Source organism: Nasonia vitripennis (assembly GCF_009193385.2).
Source record: "Nasonia vitripennis strain AsymCx chromosome 5 unlocalized genomic scaffold, Nvit_psr_1.1 chr5_random0002, whole genome shotgun sequence".
Taxonomy (NCBI): Eukaryota; Metazoa; Arthropoda; class Insecta; order Hymenoptera; family Pteromalidae; genus Nasonia; species Nasonia vitripennis.
In genome coordinates, this window is record NW_022279652.1 from 140,160 (window position 1) to 159,226 (window position 19,067).

Consider the following 19,067-nt stretch of genomic DNA (forward strand, 5'->3'; position numbering starts at 1 on the left):
GCGGAGCTGACAGCGATCATGTGGACGGCGTAAGCGGGTACTAGCTGAGAGCACGCGCCCGCGGATATATATCTGCTCCGACAGCAAAAGTGCTCTCCAAGCACTAAACAACTTCACCACAAAATCTAGGCTGGTATGAAACTACTTTTAGACCCTAACAGACTAGCACTGTGCGTCAAGACCGATAAATTCTTTATTTCAATGTAAAAATACATACAAACATTAGCTTCCTAATAATATATTAAAAATATTTTGTTTTCATAAGTTTCTAGTGGACCGAATGCTTTAACCTGCTTTCTCCGCTGGTCCTTAGGAGTCGCACGGATCCTAATCAAAATTTCTGAGTCGGCCATCATTTACTGTCTTGCCTCACGGTGACTGCATTTGGAAAGGATTTAACGATGTCGGCGCCGACGTAGCAAAGTTGGGATTGTATAGTTAAAAACGCACATTCTTCAGATTCACAGAACCAAGCATATTTTTCTTTTATATTCGTTCATTTTAAATAGAAATAAACAAAAATACACATTTACCAAGAATTCTTTTTCATTTATCGCAGTATTTTCGCAGCAACTATAAACTTGACTTCTCGCAATGAAAAGAACGAGAACATTTAATTTAAATGTTTATCATTCCCCTCTTATGCCAAGTTTGAAATTTTATTCTAATTATTATAATCTTACAACTATTTGATTTATTTCAAATATAATTTTTTAATCTTATAGAATCATCTGGAAGTCATTCTATAATCATGTCAAACTTTGTGAAAATAAGACAATCTATTTTAGCTGGAAAAGAAGCTGTAGCTAATGCGGCTGTTAATCCAGGCGAAGTTCTTGTTGCAGAGAATCCTCTGGCTTCGTGTTTATTACCTAATGCTTATAATTCTCACTGTCAAACATGTTTAAAAAGGTAATATGCTTTTATTTTCATTTATGATAATCTTTTACATGATATTAATATTCTTGATGCTTTCTGTGAACATTACCATATCCTGTTAAGTATCTTATGAAAATTATCTTGCTTTCTCCTAGGAGAAGCTTCGTAATAGTAAAATTTCTAGTTTTGTTAAAACTTCATAGAAACGGTGTACGGAGATTTGATCAAAAAGAGATTTGATCAAAAAAATTTTGGCCGAACGAATATTTGATTAAGAGCTTTTTTGCCAAATAGCTATTTGATAAAAAAATATTTTTTCCCGGTCAACAATTTGAAGATGTTTAAGAGATTTTCGAAAGGCGATCAGGTTCACTATTGTTTCAATATACACTGTAACGAGTTGAGCACCGCAGCCAACTCGTAGCGGTATGAGTACCGCTGCGTCGCGACAATAAACACGTGCGAATTCGGTAATAGGCGCAAAAGAGATAGAGAGAGCAAGCGCGCGGGCTAATCCTGCAGGAGCGCGCTCAGATAGCTCTCGGCCTTCGCTATGTAGCCACGCCTTTATCTAAACACGCGACTTCGCTAGCAAATTCAAAGGTTTCGCGATATCGTTTGTGCTGTGCTGTGTCCAACGATTCGAGGTGCATTTTGTGTGTGTGAGTGTGACGCGGAGCCAGGTGACCCCAGCCTAACGGTCCAGGGTGGTTACGAAGTCTTTCGGCCTGTCCAGGACTACGAGCGTCTTCGACGAAAGAGAGAAGGTTTGTGTGGTGCGCAGTCCATGAGAGAGAGAGAGACTAACAAATATAACCTTTTCGTCTTTTTATTTTACGTGAGTTGTCGTCATTTCTAAACCTCGTTCGCTTATTTCCGATCCCTGTTCCTTCCTGCGAATACCGCCGCCTCCGCATCGAGGGAACGCGATCCAGTCGTTCTACGAGTTATTCGTTGATCGAATTCACACCCCGTTACAACACGTTGTAGGCGAATTCGCAAATATTTATTGAACTTGGGCTGACCATGGTGCCTTTGATTATCTCACAATAATATAAAAATAACCCAAGATCCTAAAACAGCAACGACCAGGGGTGACAGCAAGTGGCTCTATTGCCGCAGCAGTTTTTATTAAAGTGTTAGTTTGTTTGCCCTCTTGGGTACAAATTTCTATTGTTTACTATAAATCGATCATCGGTGATCGAATATGGGCATGAAATGAACTGAAAGTCACATTATACAAAAGTGATCGTTAATGTGCACTCGAGCGAGCGCCAGCGAGTGAGTGATTTTTTGATAGTTATGTATTAAGAATAATATTAATAATGTGAGAATAAATATGTGTTAAATATATATGGTAATGGTTATCAAGATCAGATTTATGTTAAGTTAATTATTTACGGTGTAAATTGGTAGTCAAGTTTTCAGCAAAATTTCTGAATTAAGATGCTTATTTGAAATTTTAAAAAGATTTACAAAAATTCATAGATTTTTTTCAAGTAATAATGAGGGATCCCGAAACTTCCTAATAGAACTTAGTCTACATATCTATACTAGGTATTTTTGTATGTTTTTTTTTTCATTGCATTAAATTATTAACTCGAATTACTCCCAATTGTGAATTAGCATTCAATTCCAAGCATAATTTTTTTTATAATCAGAGAAGATTGTCAATTTAACATACAATCGTTACTCCTGTTGACTGTTGTATTTAACAATGACGTTTGAGAAATCATTCATTCTGCTACTAGCTTTATGCATTTGTGCGAGGGTATGTTTGTTGACGATCAAAGTGGAATTTTCAGGCGCGTTGTACAGATGCACCCATTACTAAAATTATAGAGGTGTAAGAAAACCATAAATGAATTTGCATGTATGGTAATTATTTATACGTGAAAAATAGATATAATTATGTAGAAACTCAAAATGAGCGAAGCGCAGTTTTTTATCACAAAACGTAGGATCATACAATAATTAGAGATTATAATCTTAGCTCAGTCATCTCTAAAAAAAGGAAAAAATTTATATATATAGTAAATTATATTAATTGTTCATAATCTATTTGTGTATCAAATAAAAAGTTATTCCAATTGAATATTAATTTTTTTATAATGCTATACTCTCATAATATAATATTCTTAATTGTCTCTGAGTTTCAAATAAATTTGTCACCATAGCTAGTTCCTAGTTTTACATTATTTTATTATAATAATTATAATGTTTTGTATCACTGTTAAAATAGTAATCGTAAACTGTACTGACTGTTTATCATATCACTCAAAAGATAAATTAAAATGATAAGATTGAGTAGATTTTTTTATATTAATTTTTTGACTATACTAAGAATACTTTTCAGTCTATACACTTTTGAAAACACTAATTCCAAACTAAATTTTTACTTTCATTAAAGCAAGAAACAAATATTACTCAAAAATTATGTTTTGCTTAAAAGTAACTCTTACAAGTATCTTGTCCAACCATTTTTAGGTCCGGCTGCTTATCGTATGACAGAATGCAATATGAGATAATGAAGAGAAAAACAAATAATTGTAAATGATGAAATTGAGTAAATTTAAGTTACTACTAAATCAGTCATCAGACTTGAGATCATAACATTTACATTATACTCCTTATTAGAACATCTCTAGACATAATGATTAGAGCATCTCTATACTGTTCAAAGCATAAAACATACTGTTTAAAAAAACTGTTTGAAACTTAAAATTTTATTGTTGATTATGAGTTTGAAGCTCTTATTTTAATTTCTTACTAAAACGTGTCGACAAGCATGTACCTTAATGTACCATTCGAGTAATAGATAACAATCGTTATAAATATAAATTTTCTCTGAATCAGGCTAAATGCAAATATTACGTATGCAATTTTAATCGATTCCTATTTACTTAAATATCAATACTTTCTTATCGTTTTTCTAATCAACAAAAACATTATGTCAATATATCGGTTTCTATAGCCTTTAATAGGAACATTCAACTATATCGATTTGAATAAGTTTTAATCAGTTTTAATAGTATCGTGAATGTGCGCGCAGGCTGCGAGATTATGAACTATATATATTATATTGGTTTGCAATATGTGGACGGATCCTGCTACGTGTAAAGTGGCGCAATAGCGCATGCGAGCTAATAATAATCCTCCTAACAGTTAGAAATTACAACCAATTAAAATGATTATTAGAAGAATTGTCGATTAAAATAAATTAATGAATCCAGTTCAATTGTGATCTATTTTAATCGTTTTCAATCATTTTAATATGTTCTAATATCCAACTGTTATCAATGAATCAGCGAAAATTATGATGTTTCGGCTATTATATACTCAACTTAATTCAAGCTGATTATATGTTAAATGAGTTTTTACACAGACTCGTCAATCGAGATTATTGAATCTAAATATGATTAAAATTGCCCTCGTTAAAAAAAATTGAAACGGATTGAAACAATAAAAGAAATGAACTAATTCGATTTAATCAGTTTTAATTGGTTTCACTCGGATCAATTTGTCTCAATTTGAAAATTCCGGATAGCAGTTCTATATTGAACATTCGATCGTTTTCAATAGATTATTTTCAGCTGGATAGGATATCCTGCTACAAGTTACAAGTTAAAAAAAGTTGACAAGATGAGTCAAGAAGATTCCTGATGTAATAGAATGGCGCGTATAAGCATATAATTTCACTTTTTGTATTGGAACTTGATTAAATTATATATTATAGTATCAATAAAAGTCAATAGAATTCTATAGAAAAAAGATTAATTAAAATCGATAGATTTTTATATAGAATTTTATCGACTCCTATTGATACTATCTAATTTAATCAAATTTTAAGGCTTTTGTTCGGTTATAAAGGATTTTATGGACTTCTTATGAATGGGTAACAAATGATTGAATTAATCTCCCATGAATTAATTAAAAAATTTATATCAATTTATTGTACTTCAATAATATTAGGTAATGAACATAAATAACGTGCATTTTTTGCATTGACTACTATAACTTTACATTTTATATCATTTATTAAAGTATAAATAGTATGAGTATAATTTTCACTTTTTATCTTTTTTATATGGAAAACACCTTCAAAAGGATTATCACTGAACATTTCGAAGATTGATATTTTGAAATAGCATTGTCTATTAACATCAATAATTTTCATAATACGACCAAATTCTTCTGTCTGCAATTGAACTATCGTGTCATCTGTTTTATTTGCTCGTTTATACTGAATACTATGGTAAACAACAACTTTAAAAATACACTTTATTGTACTCTGAACCTTGTAAAAATTGTCTTTCTCTTCTAAAATTCCATTTAAACAAGGTAAGCTAAAAAGTAACCTTCATTTCAGAAGCTTTAGGTTTCATTGATCCGTGAAAAATACCAGCTTTTGGAAGCCTATGGATTTCATGGCTTGGAGTTATAGATAAATATCTTCTTTCTACTTCTGTGATTTTTTTTTTGTTAGTTTATATGAGGAACAACCACTTTCCATTCCTTCCATATTTGGAGAGTTACGCCAAGAAGCAATTCATGCATATACTCGTAGGAATATGACCAAACCATATCAAAATTTCGGAGGTCCTGCAAACTTGAGTAACCTTTCACACCTCTCTTGGTAGAGCCATGTTCCATAGAACATCGAACATTACTCGCGTGAGTTTCATACGTTCTTATGATAGCTTCTTGTTCAAATAAGTAACGAATACCTTTGCAGCAACTGCAACCACAATATCCATTGAATTGCAAACGATTTTGCGTTACAGGGCGAGCAACAGAATCCACAGCACAATTAGCAATACATAATTAAAATGTATAACTAACATTGTTCTTTTTGAAAACGATTCCTTTTGTAGATAACTTATTCATTTCTTCACAAAAATTTTGTCACGTACAAGTTCATTAAATCACTCTTTGGTTCTTTATCTGTTATTTAATAATCCTACTAAGTAGTACACACTCAAATCTCAACTTTGGTTTTAAAATTAAAATTTAAAATTTAATCATTTAAAATTAGTTGTAACGGCCAAAATGCTCGCTTACTAGTTAATGGAGCACCATCGGTGTTAAAATTCAATGTTAGCAAATATTCAAATTTCTTTACTCTCGCGAGATTGCAAAATTTACTGACATATTTGTCCATCATAAACATCTTTAATTTTATCATGATTAGATATAGTTGTGGTCCGAGCTTGTACATTTTGCAATAAATTATCAAATATATAATCACTAGTAAATAACTACATAATTTGATAAGATATATCTATAGAAATAAAATAATTTTGTGAATTTCTACGTATAAGATTTCGCGTTTCACATTCGTCACAAATAATGTTTTTGCTTTTTAATCTTTGTTGCGCAGTGCCAGAATATACAATTTTCTTTGAACATTCATAACAAAAATAATGATATGTTAAATTTTCAATTTGTGTGGAGAAACATTGACGTATAAAGACAAGTCATGAAATCTTGGTCCAGCATATATCTTAAGTAAGTTTATCAGTTCTAGTTGTCCTTCATCAGAAAGTTGAAATCGCAAAGAAAATGCTGAACTAAGTTTAACTATATCACAAAAACTTCAATTTGAAGATTCAAACATTATCTTATTAAATATTACACGATCATTTTTACTTGGCATGGTAAAATCTTCATTCTCGTCACTACTATATTCACCACCATCCGTGCAACTATCACTGGCTGAAGTATAATTATTCTGACAATCGTTTTCGTATAATTTTTCATTACAACTATCAAGTGGCGCGGGAGCGCCACGAAGGCGAGTTTGAGAAGCAGACGACGCCGCGGCGCCCGTGACACTATTTACTTCTATATTGGTCTCTCGAATTTTCAATTAAGGAAATAAATTATTTATCATTCATGTAACCAGCTAATTTTGATAAATGTTTATACTGGTATGCCAAACTATGATTTTAAACCAAAATATCAGCAATAAACCAGCTTTAACATAATAAACAAGTATGCAGGTGAACAAAAATGCTGAAATCACTTGCTTAATTTTTCTTCAGCCCAAAAAGTGGTAAGACCGTTAAGTTAGCTGCGTGCAGTTTGACCGAGTGGTTAGACTGTGAAGTTGGCCGCACAAGCTATTGAGCCTACATTGTCTGCTCCTCTGCTTGAATTATAAATGTGTGCTCCGTAGTATTCGGTGTTTTGGTGTAAAAATCTTTCAAGGAAGGTGTCTAGATAAATAGGGTAGCTGATGACGACGTCTAGGTGGTGCGCTCCGTGATTTTTGGTGTTTAGATAAATAAATCATACGAGGACGGCATCTAGGTGTACAGGGCGGCCGATGGCGAGGTCTAGGTAGTTCGCTCCGTGGTTTTTGGTGTCTAGGTGTAAAAATCATTTGAACGCGGTGTCCAGGTGTACAGGGTGGCCGATGACGAGGTCTAGGTCGTGCGCTCCGTGGCTTTTGGTGTTGAAATAATTCGAGGGCGGTGTCTAGGTGTACAGGGTGGCCGATGACGAGGTCTAGGTAGTTCGCACCGTGGTTTTTGGTGTCTAGGTGTTGAAATAATTCGAGGGCGGTACCTAGGTGTACAGGGTGGCCGATGACGAGGTCTAGGTAGTTCGCTCCGTGGCTTTTGGTGTTGAAATAATTCGAGGGCGGTGTCTAGGTGTACAGGGTGGCCGATGACGAGTTCTAGGTAGTTCGCTCCGTGGTTTTTGGTGTCTAGGTGTAAAAATCATTTGAACGCGGTGTCCAGGTGTACAGGGTGGCCGATGACGAGGTCTAGGTCGTGCGCTCCGTGGCTTTTGATGTTGAAATAATTCGAGGGCGGTGTCTAGGTGTACAGGGTGGCCGATGACGAGGTCTAGGTAGTTTGCTCCGTGGTTTTTGGTGTCTAGGTGTAAAAATCACTTGAACGCGGTGTCCAGGTGTACAGGGTGGCCGATGACGACGTCTAGGTGGTACGCTCCGTGATTTTTGGTGGTTAGATAAATAAATCATACGAGGACGGCATCTAGGTGTACAGGGCGGCCGATGGCGAGGTCTAGGTAGTTCGCACCGTGGTTTTTGGTGTCTAGGTGTTGAAATAATTCGAGGGCGGTACCTAGGTGTACAGGGTGGCCGATGACGAGGTCTAGGTAGTTCGCTCCGTGGCTTTTGGTGTTGAAATAATTCGAGGGCGGTGTTTAGGTGTACAGGGTGGCCGATGACGAGTTCTAGGTAGTTCGCTCCGTGGTTTTTGGTGTCTAGGTGTAAAAATCATTTGAACGCGGTGTCCAGGTGTACAGGGTGGCCGATGACGAGGTCTAGGTCGTGCGCTCCGTGGCTTTTGGTGTTGAAATAATTCGAGGGCGGTGTCTAGGTGTACAGGGTGGCCGATGACGAGGTCTAGGTAGTTTGCTCCGTGGTTTTTGGTGTCTAGGTGTAAAAATCACTTGAACGCGGTGTCCAGGTGTACAGGGTGGCCGATGACGAGGTCTAGGTCGTGCGCTTCGTGGTTTTTGGTGTCTAGGTAAATAAATCATACGATGACGGCGTCTAGGTGTACAGGGTGTCCGATAACGAGGTCTGGATAGTTCGCGCCGTGGGTTTTGGTGTCTTGGCGTAGAAATAATTCAAGGGTGGTGTATATCAACAATCAGTGATCTCATGTTTGTGATAAAAATGTTACAAAAAAGCTTTGATCTAAAGGTGCTAAATATGCTTATATTTTATTTCTACGACGTCGAATATGAAATACTCAAAAAATTTTACTAAAAAGGATTGAAATCTCTAAAAAAAATAACTTTTAAAAAAGTAAAAAGTTAGGCAAGTTTAATATATTTCGCAACAAAATTACAGATTGAAAAGTACTAAAATCAATCAAACAAAGTCAAGTTTATTATATTTAATCGTGATGAAGCAAGGAACAACTCTCAAGATAATTACTACGTAACTTGCCATGCCCGTTTCATTGTACTTATGGTGTTTGTATGACGTTCTAATACATAAAAGGAAATTTTAGTTGTTCACCAATAAACAAAATTAAACGGGCATGGCAAGTTACGTAGTAATTATCTTGAGAGTTGTTCCTTGCTTCATCACGATTAAATATAATAAACTTGACTTTGTTTGATTGATCTTAGTACTTTTCAATCTGTAATTTTGTTGCGAAATATATTAAACTTGCCTAACTTTTTACTTTTTTAAAAGTTATTTTTTTTAGATTATACTCACTGTTACCATCATCTTGAATTTCTTGCTCATAATAACCATTGTTATTATCATTATTTTCATCGACTTGTTCGTAACAATGATTTTGGTTATTACTATGGTTTGTTGTGCATACTAAATTTTTATTATTTGAACTGATTATATAGCTATTATCACCAGCAGTCGACTTTCCATTATTATTTCCACATGCTTCATGTGCAATACCTTCGTGCAATAATTCGTTATTATCTGACTTATAAGAGCATAAAGACTTTTGGTGGTTTCAATTTTTTCAGTAATATCACTAAATTGAATATCATTTATCGTTTTATTTGAGATGCTTTGATGCAATTCAGAATTTATTTGATTTAAAAACAGCGTGGGCCATTTTAATCAAACCGGTCTAATAACTCCTAAATTAAGCCATGAACAGAAAAATTGTTCAGATGAAAGTTGTCCAGGATCAAGGGAGACATCTTTTTGTGCAATTAGTGTTGACCTTGAACTCAAATTTCAAGGTCATTTGAAGGTCAAATTTTTTAAAAAATCGGAACCCCTATTTTTGATAGCAGATTCGGTAAGAACAGGAAATTTTACGTCCGAAACGTCCGAAAGTCAACATCCTCTAAAAGCTCTGGCAGTCGATCTCTGAGCAATGCCAAATAGCTATTCTGGTTAACATTTTGACCGAAAAATATGGCCCAATCAGGTAACCATTAATGATCCCACACCACACCACTAAACTCCATCGGTTTTGTTGGTCAATAGCCCTGTACCAGTGGGGATTTACAGGTGACCAGTAGTGACTATTGTGCCTATTTAATTGACCATCACTGCGAAATATAGCCTCGTCAGAAAACATAACAAATCTGAAAAAATCTGGATCATTTTGTAAAACTCCTAAAGCCCACTGGCAAAAGTTAATACGCATTAGAAAATGGCGTGGCCTCAGCTCACGAAATAATCTTATGTGGTAATCATGATAGTGGAGATTATTGAGAATTCTCAATGCTGTTCTTCGTGGTATACCGATTTCTCTTTCAATTTGTCGACTACTAATTTGTGGATTGAGATGAACAGCTGCTAAGGCGGCTATAACATTAGGATCATTTTCGTTGTATTCGTGGCGTTGACGACGAAGATGTCCATCACGAGCTCTTTGAAGTAATCTGTGTATGTGTCGTGAGTAGGACGCCTTCTTAGAGGAAACCGTTCAGCGTAGAGCCGCACCGCGGCTCTGGCATTGTTTTGGGTTTCGTCTAAGATCATTATCATATCAACAATTTCATTGGATTGATAAGCGTCCATGTTGAAAATTTTGTTTATAATAAGAAAAGCTATTTTATTTACATTCAGTCTTTATTGAAATTGAAACTAAACCAAAATAAGAAAGTGACAACAAAAAAAGGAAGAATTTTCAAACTGTATAATTTTTAAATCAAATTTGTAACTTCTTATTTTCTTACGTTAAGACATTGTGATTTAAATTGAAGACAGCGTGAGTACAATCGTTACAATTCATTAAATTAGATTAAAGAAATTCAACTTAAATAAAAACATCTAAACTGGAAATGATGCACTTTGGCAAATACAATTAAACATTTTTTTAACATCCTACCTTTATTGTTTAACCATTTTTTACGCTTTTGAAACGTTAAACTTTTACTTGACTCTGTTTCGACCGTGAATGAATTGACAACATTGATTTTTAACGTTCCATTTCCCACTCCCATTAAGAACTCAGATATTTAAAATTATCATGTTTACTTCAAAATTTACTTTTGACCACTAAAAATTTGTTAACGAATGTTAAACAAGTACCCCAGTGAGAGGCAAGGGGACTCACGTTAAAAAAGCACCCCAAAGGGAACATAATCCTAATACGTCCACGTCGTTGTTCCTGGGTAGCGCTGAAATTACGGAATTATTTTGTTTTCAAGGTAAATATTTTCATGGTCATTGTCACATTGGGTTTGAATATTCATCATAAAAGTACATTAACTATGATTATTCTATCAGAAAATGCGATTAAATAGCAACTACAGTATTTCTTAACATTTGACCTTGAAATGACCTTGTGTGAAGGTCATGAAAAAAAATTTGAAATACCGTTTCGGACGTAAAATTTCCTATTCTTTCCGAATCTGCTATCAAAAATAGGGGTTCCTGTTTTAAAAAAAAATTTGACCTTCAAATGACCTTGAAATTTGAGTTCAAGGTCAAAACTAATTGCACAAAAAGATGTCCCCCGTGATCCTGGACAACTTTCATCAGAACAATTTTTCTGTTCATGGCTTAATTTAGGAGACTGGTTTGATTAAAATGTCCCACCCTGTAGGTCTGTAAATATAAGATTAAGATTATAATTCCACTTTTTGCATTAGAACTTGATAAAACGCGATAAAATACGATAACAATCGATACAAGTCGATAAAACTCTATACGAAAAATTACAATTAAAAGCAATAGCTCTCAACTTCTATCTAATTTTTTTAGCAGGAATATTTCTAAAATAATATTATTATTACCTTTCTATAACATTATCAGATAAAACTTGCAGATTTGAATTCCATTTGCGTCGAGTTTGTCTGCATACATCATTATCATCATGATTTTGTTGCAGATAATCTGCATCTAAATTTCGCCTATAACGAACACGTTTAGCATTTGATTGTCTTACTTTTTCGTCATCATCTGTACGTTCATCTGTGCTAGTACTAATACTCGTCATTGTTATATATAGCTAAAACTAGTTTTTTAACGAAATGTTAAATGTTAATTTTATGAGAAATAATAGATATATATAACCTATAACATAAATGTATTATATACCTAATATATATTCAATAAAATGATTATTGTATACACTGTTTATAAAGTCTTATATAATATGTATATATACAGGGTGTTTCATTTTAATCCGACCACGACAAAAAACCATGGAAAAACTAATTTTAACGAAAAATGACCTTAATAAAAGTTGAAGGGGGTAAAGGGGGCCATCGAATGACACAAACACCTATGACCTAGAACTTGATTTTCAAGGTCATTTGAGGGTAATTGGGATTTTTTAAATAGGAACCTCTATTTTAGACCTTGGAATCGGATAGAGCGGAAAAAATTACGTCGCAAAGGATATTTTAAGTTTGCTTTGGTGAGCTTGAGAAGGTCAAATAACAAAAAATCTGCTAAACAGCTGTTTGTCTGGTTTTATTTTACTGATGTCGAAAGATGACCTTGACAAAAGTTGAAGGGAGTAAAAGGGGCCATCTAATGGCACCAACACCTTTGACCTTGAACTCGATTTTCAAGGTCATTTGAAGGTCATTGTATTTTTTTTAACGGGAACACCTATTTTTTACCTCGGAATACGGAGCAGCGGAAAAAATTACGTCGGAAATGACATTTCAAGTTTGCCTTAGTGACCTTGAGAAGGTCAATTCAAGGTCAAATAAGAAGTTTCAGCCTAAGATTGTTTTCCTTTCAATTTTTTCGTAGAAATATCATTTTGTTATTGTAATAAACATTAAGAGAATAATTGACTTAAAATGTGATTGTGCTTTGCTGACTTTAAAGCCATTTTGTAAGGTCAAAAGTGCAAAAATGCAATATCAAATGTTATGTGAAGTCCATATTTATATCCTAACTTTAGTGTTGCCCAGGAACAACGACGTGGACGTAATAGATTTGTGTTCCTTTTGGGGTGCTTGATTAGAGTGAGTCTCCTTGCCTCTCACTTTTATTATGTACAGATTTGAATGTAGGTGCCCAAAGACACCACCATTTTTTTGGATTCTATTCAGTTCTTGGGATGTTTTCGTAAGCGAATTTTTATCCTATCTTTAGCGTTACTCAGGAACGACGTGGACACAATTGGCTACTAATTTTCCTCATCGAATTTTGCCTGAATTTATTGTTGAAATAAATAATTTATTTTGTAAAGATGATTTTTCATGTTGAATTTTCCCGCGACTCATTGTTGAAATAGACAATTTTTCTAATAAGAGATCTCTTTTCATATGAATTTATCCTCTACTCAATGTTACTTACACTTAGTATTCAATAGTTTACTAGTTATTGAATAGTTATTGATTAGCCAAACTAATCAAATATCATTTGTTTAACATTTTCTCTTTTTCATTCATTGACCTTTATTTTTTCTATTAAAATTTATTACTCATCGAAAGCTATCTAATTTGTTCAGTTTGGTAAAAACAAAATTTTTTATTGAACTTGTTATAAATTTTTAACAATGGCTGATTATCCAGCCGCTGAAAGGGTTGATATTTTATTGATTCTTGGTGAATCTAGACGTAATTATCGACAAGCTGCAGCCTTGTATCGAATTTGATATCCCGATAGAAGACATCCAAGTCATACAACCATTCGTGAGATTTACCGTAGAGCTCAACAAGGGCAACTAGCACGGGTTAGAGAACGTCGTAATTACAACGAAGATGATCTTCGTGTAATGGTCGTTTTAGCAATGGTTCATTTGAATCCCCACGTTAGTACCCGTGAAATTCAAAGGCAAAGTGGTATACCTATGGCTACTGCTTGGAGAATACTGAGAAGTCAACGTTATCATCCATATCATATTACTTTGACTCAGGATCTCACACCTGCTGATATGAGGTTAAGGCTACAGTTTTGCCAATGGGCACGACAAATGATTGCTAATGATCGTCACTTTTTTCAATACGTAATGTTTTCTGATGAAGCAAAATTCAAAAGCAAAGGAGAGCTTAACCGACACAACTGTCATTATTGGTCGAATGTTAATCCGCATTGGTACAGGCAGATAGATAACCAAAATCGTTGGAGTCTTGATGTTTGGTGTGGAATTGTTAACGGATACCTTGTAGGCCCATACTTTTTCGATGAAAATGTAAATGGCCATAATTTTTAACAGTTCCTGAGAGAACGTCTTCCAGTACTTCTTGAAGAAGTAGAATTATACACAAGAGCAAGAATGTGGATTCAATTAGATGGAGCTCCTGCGCACTATGCTCGAATATTTAGACAATATCTTAATCAAAATTACCGTGACAGGTGGATTGGACGCACTGGACGTGGAGATTTGGGTGTTCGATGACCACCAAGATCTCCAGATATGACATCACCCGATTTCTATTTGTGGGGGTATTTGAAAGATGTTGTTTATGAACATGATACTACAACAAGGGAAGATATGATCCACAGAATTCAAACCGCTTGTGCAAACATCCCAAGAGCTGTATTACTCAGAACAGTAGAACATTTTCAGCAGCGAATTGAATTGTGTATCCAACAAAATGGTGGTGTCTTTGAGCACCTGCGTTGAATTTTGAGCAAAAGTGAGAGGCAAGGGGACTCACTCTAATTAAGCACCCCGAAAAGTGAGAGGCAAGGGGACTCACTCTAATCAAGCACCCCGAAAAGTGAGAGGCAAGGAGACTAACTCTAATCAAGCACCCCGAAAAGTGAGAGGCAAGGGGACTCACTCTAATCAAGCACCCCAAAGGGAACACAATCCTATTACGTCCACGTCGTTGTTCCTGGGTAACGCTAAAGTTAGGATATAAATATGGACTTCACATAACATTTGATATTGCATTTTTGCACTTTTGACCTTACAAAATGGCTTTAAAGTCAGCAAAGCATAATCACATTTTAAGTCAATTATTCTCTTAATGTTTATTACAATAACAAAATGATAATTCTACGAAAAAATTGAAAGGAAAACAATCTTAGGCTGATACTTTTTATTTGACCTTGAATTGACCTTCTCAAGGTCACTAACGCAAACTTGAAATGTCATTTCCGACGTAATTTTTTCCGCTGCGCCGTATTCCGAGGTCAAGAATAGGGGTTCCCGTTAAAAAAATACAATGACCTACAAATGACCTTGAAAATCGAGTTCAAGGTCATAGGTGTTTGTGTCATTCGATGGCCCCCTTTACCCCCTTCAACTTTTGTTAAGGTCATTTTTCGTTAAAATTAGTTTTTCCATGGTTTTTTGTCGTGGTCGGATTAAAATGAAACGCCCTGTATATATATATATATATATATATATATATATATATATATATATATATATATATATATATATATATACATATATATATATATATATATGGGACGTTTCACGTCAACCGGACCATAAAGAGAGAAGCTACAAGACCGAGCTTACAAGCTGCAAAAAATAAAGCAATTCTAGGTGTTAAAGCTCTTTATTCATGGGCTAATGGGCGATCATTCAATATAATATTTTTCTTATACACCAAAAAAGATCACGAACAAACTCGTAAATTCCTAACAAAGAGATTTAAAAACTGTCCACCTGTCACAAACATACAAATGGGGCATGGATTTATCCCAGAACATAATGAAACGTTGAAAGTCATGTATTACTCTCATGCCAATGAACCTAGGAACAGAGTAATTTATGATATCGGCGAAAGCCATTTATCACCAGTAAAAACTCCACAAACGATCGTCCATTTTCTCCGTCTTAAGGCTCTAAGTGTCTTACGTCTATGATGTTTCCGAATTGTTGGAATGTCTCTGTTAAATTTTGTCTTGTCGTATGTCCGGGTACTCGTACACATATAGTATCTAATTTTCAAGTTTGTTGCACACACACGTTTTGATTAAACGAGCAAATTTGTTGTCTGATAATAATACGAATGAATTATTTGATCTACTTTTTTTTCTTCTATAAGACTCATATAAACAATTAACTTTTATTATTTTGAAATGTACTGTCGCATTCTTCGATAGATTAATATTAAATAATGATAGATCATCTACGCTGTTACCTTTACCAAAGTAAGTTACATACGATATTTGAAAAAAATTCTTGACATGTGATTCAAGAATATCATGACAGTATAACTTGACGACTTCACTTATATGTGAATAAGTGAATTCTTGCAAAACTGTTGCAGTATGATGAATTTTAACATACCTAATTATTTGCTGTGTAACCCTTTGAACATTTAATCGCTTTAAGTAAATCATGATTTCCTGATTCAAAAGAAAATGTAGAATGGCACCATAAAGGTCCCCAATTCAGTACACTTTGGGACAGATGAAGAAGTTGATGTATGTTATAGGTCATCGCTGTCTGTCCAAAATATTTTTCAGTATCTTATGAATGGTACATTCATGCTCTCTAATATTTTAAATGATTTAATTTCACTGTACTGATTTTTCATGATACAACAAAATATTTTATTGATATCCCTTTATCAAAAGGGATATCAATAAAATATTTTAAATATAAAAGTTTACAATTAGTCTTACCAAAGCTAACTCTTGCGTAGTGTATGTCACACGTTCCTTCTGTCCTTTTTTTTGCTTTGGTGGTGGGAATTTTATTTTTTCTATCGTCTTCATCATCATTGAATTGTCCATCACCATCATCAGAAAGCAATAAATCTTTTGATTTATTTAATTCGTGCTAAGGAGTTGTGGCTCTGTTCTCTCTGTCTTTATTGACTATTTCAATGTCATCGGAATATGACAAATCAAAATGATCATGTTTTTTGTCATAAGGATTTTCTTTATCATGCGCATTCTTACTTTTCTTCTTTGGGTCAGAAGTAGAGAGATTTGAATCTGTTGATTTAACTGACTGTGAATTAGTTGGTACTTCACCGTCAGAATCGTTACTATTATATACATCGTCATAATCTAGTTTAGCCACATGTTTCCTCTTTAGACTTGCGTTCTTGTTCTTCTGCATAGCTTTCTCTGAATAATGCTTATCGCAGTTGACATTGTTGCTTGAATCCAGTGTTAATGTATCCTATTCAGAAGATTTATTATAAAATATTTAATTTTTGAAAATTATATTATAACTAAAATATACAAATATGTTTTGAAAGATTACAAACCTCTTGATTTATACTATGCAGGAGCGCCTCATTTTGTATTTGTTCTACTTTGCTATTTTTTCTTTTCTTTTTCTTGGGTGGTAGTGTCGTTTTGTTTCTCGTCATGAAATTCCTTCTTTTTGATAATTTTACGGCTATTTAGTGAAACATTCAGTTTATCATATTTTACTTTATTTTCGATTTGTTCCTTCACATCTGTCCATTCTGAAATAAATGTAGTATAAAATACAGGTATAACATTGAAAGTTTATCCAATCACATTCATTAATATCATAAAAATAATTATATTTGTACTCACCACCATAGGCTAGTACTTTCACAACATGCTTAACAAAATTTACTTTTCGAAGCTTTGGTTTTAAAAGAGCAGCAGATTGAGTGTCACATGTGGGCCAGAAGATTGTGACTTCCTCTTCCAACAAAATGATATAATCTATTCTGGCAGCATCATCTTTTTCAAGCCATGCTGTGAATCCTACAGCTAATGAATTGTCATTGTTCACAAATTCTACTAATATGCTTGCATGATTGTGAATTTGTGACAATTTTCATCGAAGTTTCTTATCGACCGTTGCCATGAAATTTGCCATTTTGGTGAGAAAAAGAGTTTAAAACCGAAAGACTTATCGTTGCATGCCCAAGTGATTGTACAAAACTGTAGAAGCAGCAAAGCGCTTTATTTTTAGTGTAAAAATCAATCCAATAAGAATGAAATACCTTCGCTTTTATTGTTAGCATTTAATTATACTATATATTTACAAAGAATATTGTAAAAGCTGAGGAGAAACAAATTTTTAAGAGCGGATATATCGATACTTTGTTAATTTTGGCCAACGATACTATATGACTTATATAATATGAGTTGGGAAACATATATATGTCAACTCATACACTTCTATTACACGTTTACCACACGCGTACTTGCCGTGTACTACACCTATGCAGTATGCCGTTAGTATATAAGGGCCTTTGCCTTCGCGCAAAAACGGAACAATACCACTGTTCCGTTCCTCCTATCCCTCATATATATTAGCAATGTGCGAAACCGACAGTATGGTGCCATGCGAAATACATACAATCAAATATGAAATGATATGCATCCCATTTGATTGCGTGTATTTCGCATGGCGCCACTGTTGCTTCCGCACATAGCGAAAACATTAGGCCTTAAGGCTTCGTCTACATTTAAATATATTCTCTGGCTGTTCCGCAGTCTCAGTATTCCATTTCTAAAAGGAAGATAGCGATAGTATCGAATTGAAGCTCATACAGAGCCAATTCAGACCGTTATCAAAAAATAGGAAGCAACTTCAGAGAGTTCAACAACAATAAAATCAACGCGCGCGGCACGCGCGCTAAGCCAATTTCTAGTTGTCTTAAAAAGTAGTATATCCAGGGTGAGTCATTTTAATCTTTAATCTCAATTATCTCGTTGGCAAAGCATGCCAGCGAAAAAAGTTTCGGGTAAAAGTTTTAGGATTTTTCCCTGGCTATCTGATGACCTTGACAATGTCATTGAGCATGACCTTCAAGGTCATTTGAAGGTCAAGTCGATTTTTTCAAATAGAAACCCCTACTTTTGGCACCAGAAATGGAAAGAGCGGGAAATTTTACGTTCGAACATGTGATTTTGGAAACAAATCATCTTTTGTGCGGAAATTACGTTTGACATCAGCCGAACCCAGGATGCACCATCGAGGAGGTTGTCAAAAGGATTTAGCATCCCATTTTTTGTTTTTTGTTTTTTTTTTTTATTTTTTTATTTGTTTTTTTTTTGTTTTTTCCCTTTTTGTTATTTTTTTGGTATTTTTATGGAATGTTAACTGGAGTTAACCATTGATTAATTGTTCGAAATTACCGCCGTTTTGTTGGATGCAAAGATTAAGTCGAGCTCTGAATTATCTTATGGTTCTAAGTAGAACATCTCGAGGGATTGCTGCACAAGCTGTACGAATGCGTTCGATCATATTATCTCGCGTTGTTGGCCGTTGAGCATAAACAACATTCTTAAGATATCCCCATAAGTAAAAATCGGGAGGGATTAAATCAGGTGATCGAGGGGGCCAGGCAACTGGGCCATCTCGCCTAATCCACCTGCCATTGTAGCGGGTGTTTAAATAATCACG

The 19,067-nt window shown here is 34.4% G+C and overlaps 1 protein-coding gene across 1 annotated transcript in view; it reads left to right on the plus strand.

Annotated features, from left to right (window-relative positions):
- Positions 1-737: 737 nt before the first annotated feature.
- LOC116417791 (SET and MYND domain-containing protein 4-like) overlaps positions 738-19,067 on the plus strand; it is a 224,254-nt gene continuing 205,924 nt past the window's right edge. The window contains exon 1 of the mRNA XM_031932842.1: positions 738-912. Within this exon, the coding sequence (XP_031788702.1) occupies positions 752-912 (161 nt within the window). The 5' untranslated portion in view covers positions 738-751. The remainder of the gene's footprint in view (positions 913-19,067) is intronic.